General features: G+C 44.2%; 1 protein-coding gene across 1 annotated transcript; it reads left to right on the top strand.

Annotated features, from left to right (window-relative positions):
• The first annotated feature begins 862 nt into the window (after positions 1-862).
• Positions 863-6,219, top strand: LOC144102460 (uncharacterized). The gene is made up of 5 exons (XM_077635726.1): positions 863-932; positions 1,447-1,479; positions 2,897-2,926; positions 4,351-4,572; positions 6,194-6,219. Exons 1-5 carry the CDS (start codon positions 869-871, stop codon positions 6,217-6,219), a joined length of 375 nt encoding a protein of 124 aa, XP_077491852.1. The 5' UTR covers positions 863-868.
• Positions 6,220-6,625: the final 406 nt, after the last annotated feature.

The raw sequence follows: 6,625 nt of genomic DNA, 5'->3' as shown, positions 1-6,625 counted from the left end.
CAGGACCGTTCCTAAGCATTGCGTCTTGGTGGAAACACTGCCGACGAGGTTTTAATGTATCCCTTGACCACGCCCTCAGTAGCTGAACGCCGCAGGCATTCAGACATTGCGTTAACGTGGCTCCGCATTTCCGAACTTAGACCGCCGCGGTGGCTCAGTGGTTAAGGCGTTCGTCTATTGATCCGGAGTACCCGGGTTCGAACCCGATCGCGGTGGCCGCGTTTCGATGGAGGCGAAACGCTAAGGCACCTGTGTGCTGTGCGATGTCAGTGCACGTTAAAGATCCCCAGGTGGTCGAAATTATTCCGGAGACTTCCACTACCGCTCCTCTTTCTTCCTTTCTTCTTTTTCTCCTTCCTTTATCTATTCCCTTACGGCGTGGTTCTGGTGTCCGCCGAGATGAGAGACAGATACTGCGCCATTTCCTTTCCACAACAACGCTTTTTCATTTCTTAATAGACACTTTTCAGGTCAATAAGGGAGCAGAGAAACTGCAGTTTTCTTCCAAAGCGTGCTGCGATGCCGCGAGAAGGCCAAGGTCGGGCAAACTTGTCAAACATACATTGAACCAAGTGTTTGAATAAATATTCCTATGCGATTGAGAATGCACACACAGTTCGTTTTAAAATTCCTTAATACTAGATATTATCAAAGGCGCAGATCGGTAGGAAGTGGTTTTACGCTTTAGAAAACAATTAAGCTGGTAGAATGGAAGGTCTTGCTATGCCTTAATGTTTGAAGTTGAAAGATTCGGCAATCTCCGCCGAACATCGTACAAGAAACGTGGTGATCATTCTCAACCTTCGGACGAAACCAGTGCAAGACTAATTTCTTCTTTCCGAAATGTACAAGCGCAGATGGAGAGCAAATGGGGCAGGCTGTGTTGAAGCTGACGCCGGCACAACGGAGAACTCTCGGTCGTCGGCGCAACGGTGCGTGACTTTGTCTGCTACTGGGAGTGCAGCCATGGCCTCCGAGATCAAAAGGATTGGGTGGGTCATCTCATAGGTTATATTATACAATATGTAGTATTGTATTCTGAAAACAGATGGCGCCAGCAATGCTTTACCAAGTGATTGTGGTCTCGGAGTTTTTTCCCTCGCTGGTTTGGGGATGAATCAAGTGATTGATTGGTTCGATCGAAACCATTGCATCAGCAGTGGGAATTTATTTCTGCTGCACGCTTTGTTGCGCCCAAGGAGAAGCAAGCGAACTCTGTCCTAATTATTCCGAGACCGATTCGCAAAATACAGCTAACGCCATCTACAGCAGGCAAAAAAAAAAACAACAAACAAACGCTGCGGAGGTCTCGCGGAGCATTTCTTTCTGGTGTTGGTACTACCTACGATGAGATAATTTGTTTAGCCAAGTTTAAACTAAAAGTTTTTGTTCATCGCACAAGGCTTTCCACTGCACGAGTACTTAATTGAGGCTTCTCTTTTATAGCCGTGTTCAGCGAGCTTTATCACGGTTCTCTGCGTAAGTATTCCAGAACGGAAAATAAAAAATGATGTTGGAGCACGAAACTTCTCTTCATCTCTTATAAAGTTTTTCGTTTAAATTACCAATGCCTGGCTAAAGCAGGAGGATAGTAATTAACAGCTTAAATACGTGGTGTAGCATATACTTGCCAATGAAAAGCTACGGCACAATTCCATGCACTGCGAAGTATGACAAGTTTAACAGGCGTCGATTGACTGACGCTGCTTGTGTCTCTTCACACTAAATGGAAGAGATGAGATAAAGGCTTTATGCTCTTATCTAACCGACTACTTCTATTGTTTTTAGAGTAAAAGCTGTTTTTTCAGTATACACACGTGACATTCGTCGAATGACGTCACATTTGGTGGGAGAATGTTTCTCTGGGGCTACAAGGCGCAGCTGCTTGACACAACGGTCTCACCTTCACCGCCCGCGTTTGACTATCGCCTCTCGTGCTGGCCAAAGAAAAGAAATATCAAAACCAGCAGCAGCAACAGCGACAAACAGGTCTCGATAAATTCTGGGGCTTATGGGAGAAGGGTAAGTTCCACAGTTTTTTTTTTTGTAAAAGATTGCGTACATACCAAGCAGTAGTAGCCAGCAACAGAAGGATAACTTCAGAATCTTGAGCGAGAAACGCACAAAACAACATCATTTTTTCTTTATTGCGCATATAATAAAATCTGGGGAGGTGCTTACTATAGTAGGATGGAAAGTTGGGCTAGTTTGGTTACGTTCATTTTAAAGGAAAATACAGCGCGAACAAAGACGACGGACGAAGAAGAGGTGCACAACACAAGCGCTGTCTCGCAACTAAAGTTTTATTGAAGGGGAAAACACATACAAAAGCGACCGAAAAAACGGCGAAGTCAGCCGTCACATGAGACAATCAACACAAGGAACAAACTCAAAAACTGAACAGAAAGCGCGGGGCGCCCTTTTCTATGACCCATGGCAAATCAGGTATTGTCCAAGAACCGTATCTCAGCATCGCATCATGTGATAGAGGGTTGGCTTATGCTCGCTCTAATTTTTTCTTTATGAAAAAAGCTTCCATAATCTCTCTGGTACGCTGGTCCCGGTGCCGGTATAGTTCCTCGGTTTTTTTCAAATACCTTACTGTAGGTGCTTACTGTAGTAGTACAAAATGTGCGGTGCGTTCTGTCCTAGCGTTAATTTCTGTGAATGCAATCTTACTACGCAATTATTTCGCCATTGTATCACAGGGTGTGGGGAGTCTTATAATATACGCCCTATGGACGTTAAGGAAAGCTTTGGATGCTGTAATACCGACAGGCTTACGACTGGGCACTGTATTTTGATGACGGTACATATAAGCAAAAGCGAACCTATAGGTACTATTTTAGGAATATCTCGTTTCCTCAGCTCAAAACAACGGGTTTTTGTTCGACAGGCCCCATTCGCGCTGGTGAGCCATTGCCAGGTAAGTAACCGAACTAATGAAGGTTTTGTGGTAAGCTTATGTGCAGTTCTCACGAAAGTACAGAGCGCCATCTTTCGGCTAAGGATTCGAGAATTGCTGCGACTGAAGTTATCTTACAGATTTTTTTCTAGTGATGTCTGTTCACAAACACAATTATTCCTCAGTGTGCCGTACGTAGTAAGGTGGTTAATCTTTAAGGTAACACGCACCCAGGAAAATTAGTACTTATTTTGCATGCTTTAAACAGTTAGCGCAATATAGAAGAAGAAAACAAACCGAATGCAACGCAGGGATTCGTACTACGTTCGTATCTGCATAATTCACACAGCGTTAATTCACTGCTCCACACAAAAATGCGTTACTAGTTCTAACGGTGTAGCTATGCACTGCCAGGAAAGGTAGTCCTTTTGTGTCTACGTGGGATTGCTCACTAGGAAGATCCAGTGGGCAACTTTTAATTTTGTTTTTATTCGTTGTCATATGACTTTTCTTCTTTCTGCAGTGAGATGAAAGTTTTAGCCGGATGTTATGCTGCTGTGCGTTTCCAATGTAACATACAAAAACCTGATTATGAAGCCAACCCAAAGGTTGCTTTCCTAAAGTAGTAACGGTGGGATGTGTGAGTTTCGTACTTGGATAGGGTGGCAACTGGTTGTCAACGTGCTTTCAGCTGCAGAAACACTGCTTTTCTTCAGGATTTTCTTCAGAATACAGTTTTAGTTGCGTTATTTGGCGAGGCCTCAATGTACACTTCACGCGTCACTCGTGAACTTCTTGTCACAAATGATGAACAAAACACTGTTTAAGAGCAGCACTGGTGAATTTAGGTGTTTTCCAGTTTAACGCACGCAAAGCATTGGTCGCAATTCAAAGCAAACCTGTCAACGCCCCGTACGCCATCCGTCCATCAAATACCTGTCAAAGTCAGTTTAAAGCTATGATAAGATTGATTCTTTATCGGTTCCTCCCGTTAAAACACTTTTCTCATGCAGTTATGGCCTTTATTCTAGATCATACAGACGTCATACTGTTATGGTCTTTCTTCTAGACGATACGGACCTTATGCTGTTACGGCCTTTATTCTGGACTATACAGACCTTTGCTGTTATGGTCTTTCTTTTAGACGATACGGACCTCATGCTGTTACGGCCTTTATTCTGGACTATACAGACCTTTGCTGTTATGGTCTTTCTTCTAGACGATACGGACCTCATGCTGTTACGGCCTTTATTCTGGACTATACCGACCTTTGCTGTTATGCTCTTTCTTCTAGACGATACGGACCTCATGCTGTTTCGGCCTTTATTCTGGACTATACAGACCTTTGCTGTTATGCTCTTTCTTCTAGACGATACGGACCTCATGCTGTTATGGCCTTTATTCTGGACCATACAGACCCCATGCTGTTATGTTCTTTCTTCTAGACGATACAGACTTCTTCGACTACCCCGCGACGCCGCAGCCAGCACAGGCCCAATATTCTTACTACCAGGCCCTCGACAACGGCTACTACGCTCCGCCTGTGGCCCCTCCTCTCTCTCTTGCTCCGCCTCCTCTGGCTCTCCCACCGCCACCTCCTTTTCCGCAAGCTCTTCCTCCCGTTCCATACCTTCTTCCCGAAATGGATCGCCGCGTCAGTATACAAGGTGCGTTAACCCGAAACTCTGATGTCACTTATCATCATCATCATCATAACCAGCCTATGTCCACTACGGGACCAATGCCCGTCCCATATATGTCCAATTAACCCTGTAATCTCTTATGTTCGAAGCAGCTGTTATTCATTGGCCTTAGACACCTCGCGATAGCACAATCACGTTAGAGCATATCTGACTTCTTCCAGTTGAAGACATGTTAAGGGTAACGCTCTCTGCCTGGATTAAAGGTTCGCGGAATTGTCACGTGGAGCCTTCTTTCGCGTGTCATCTAGTGTTGAAGGGGATTGTAGCATTGCAAGCACTTGCGTAGCCACTCATGCCAGCTATGCGCTTGGATAAGAAATACCGTATTATTATTTCTGAGATATTTTGATAAGGAAGCGCTGTATGGGGTGCTACTACTGTTGATCGGCCCATGGTTTTTCGGCATCTGGAGAACACTTGAGCGCACATCTAGGCTTCCGGATGGCAGCGCAACACAAACGTACTGCAAATTACTCTGTCTTATTTCACAGACACCTCCTCGTGTGCTCACTAGAGCAAGGAATGCAATAAAGAAAACGGCCGGAAATATTTACACTGTTGCTAATTAGCTGCCTGTATATATCTACAGCGGCTTGATTTTTTTTTCGGACATTTAGACGGATGAAGACAGGCTAGAGAAAGTAATTTATTTGGAAGGTTTGTAACTCTCCCTTGATTGTAAAAGCGCTACGAAGAGTAAAAGGCTACTTTGTTAGCCTAGATAAATGTCTTCTACACGCACTAATTATTTGAGTATTTGTCTTCGGGGCTTGCGTTTAAAAGTGAGACATGGAAACAATGTAACTTGAGGGAAGTTACAACTTTTCAAAGATTGAAGGACGAAAGAAAGGCCATGCACTCAAACCTCGGTTTCCACTTAAAACTTTCTGGTATCCTAATGGTAAATACATAAGCAGAAAAGAGCACAAGCTCCCCAGGCACTGCAACTGCTCTTTATCTTCTGCGTCTCGCTCGCGATTAGGTGCGAGAATGTTGAAAACTGTGGGGTCTAACGTCCAGAATGAACACATGAGCTCTAGATTGGATGCCGTAGTGGAGGGCTGAGGAATAATTTAGACCCTCTAAGGTTCACTGACGTGCAGTGACAAGACACTGCTTAAAGGCGTTTTTAATTTGAGCTCCGTCAAAATGCGGCTGCCCTTACAAAAATGGTCCAGACACTCTAAAGATTTGTTATAGACTCTATTGCCTTTCTATTGATATTTATTTTGGTCAATAATAATTTATAGACTGTCCATATATACAAAAACGTCTACCAAAGTGTATGGCCATAACGCTATAGATTGTCTATAGACTGTCTATAGGATTTGTATTGCCCACAGACCTTTCTTGTGTTTGTCTATAGGGAGTCTGTACACGTTATAGATAGAAGTCTGTGGACATTATATAGACTGTCTAAAGAAATTTTTATAAGGGTGCCGCGGTCAGTATCTAACCCGCGACCTTGGCATCATCAACCAAACTGCAAAGCCACTGAGTTACAGCTGCGAGCTATTAGTTAAGAGGCATCTGAACTTGTGGTTTTTGCGATAGCATTGGACTTACTGGCGTCTCTGTTTTTCAGCCGCCCAGGACCAACTGACGGAGTGAGTATGATTGCAAATCTGTTTTAGGCGACTCTTCTAGTAACAATCGAGTGTATGCAGTTGGCGACATCAGTAACAGCATGCCTGAGGCGCTTCTGCAACTGTCAGACAGATTAATTCACAATGAACATTTGTGATGGTGCTTCCTGATGTTAATTCACTATGCCTGACTTTGTGACACTATCATGACCGCCTGAAGATGGCGCTTCTATTACGATCTGCAAAAAAAAAGCTTAAGTGCATTTTGTTGAACAATGGTTTGTATACTCTATGTTAACGCGGCAGCGTTATAGGCACCATTGTCCAGTAATACCGGTGTCGGCGTTATCGTCGACGTCCACGTTGTGAGCGAAAAATAACGGGCATTGCACTGGCAGGTGGTCCCCAGAGAGAGCAACCTAGGAGGCAGG

Source organism: Amblyomma americanum, chromosome 8 (genome assembly GCF_052857255.1).
Source record: "Amblyomma americanum isolate KBUSLIRL-KWMA chromosome 8, ASM5285725v1, whole genome shotgun sequence".
Classification (NCBI taxonomy): Eukaryota; Metazoa; Arthropoda; class Arachnida; order Ixodida; family Ixodidae; genus Amblyomma; species Amblyomma americanum.
Note: the sequence above shows the minus strand (reverse complement) of the source record. Positions and strands in the feature narration are given on the sequence as shown.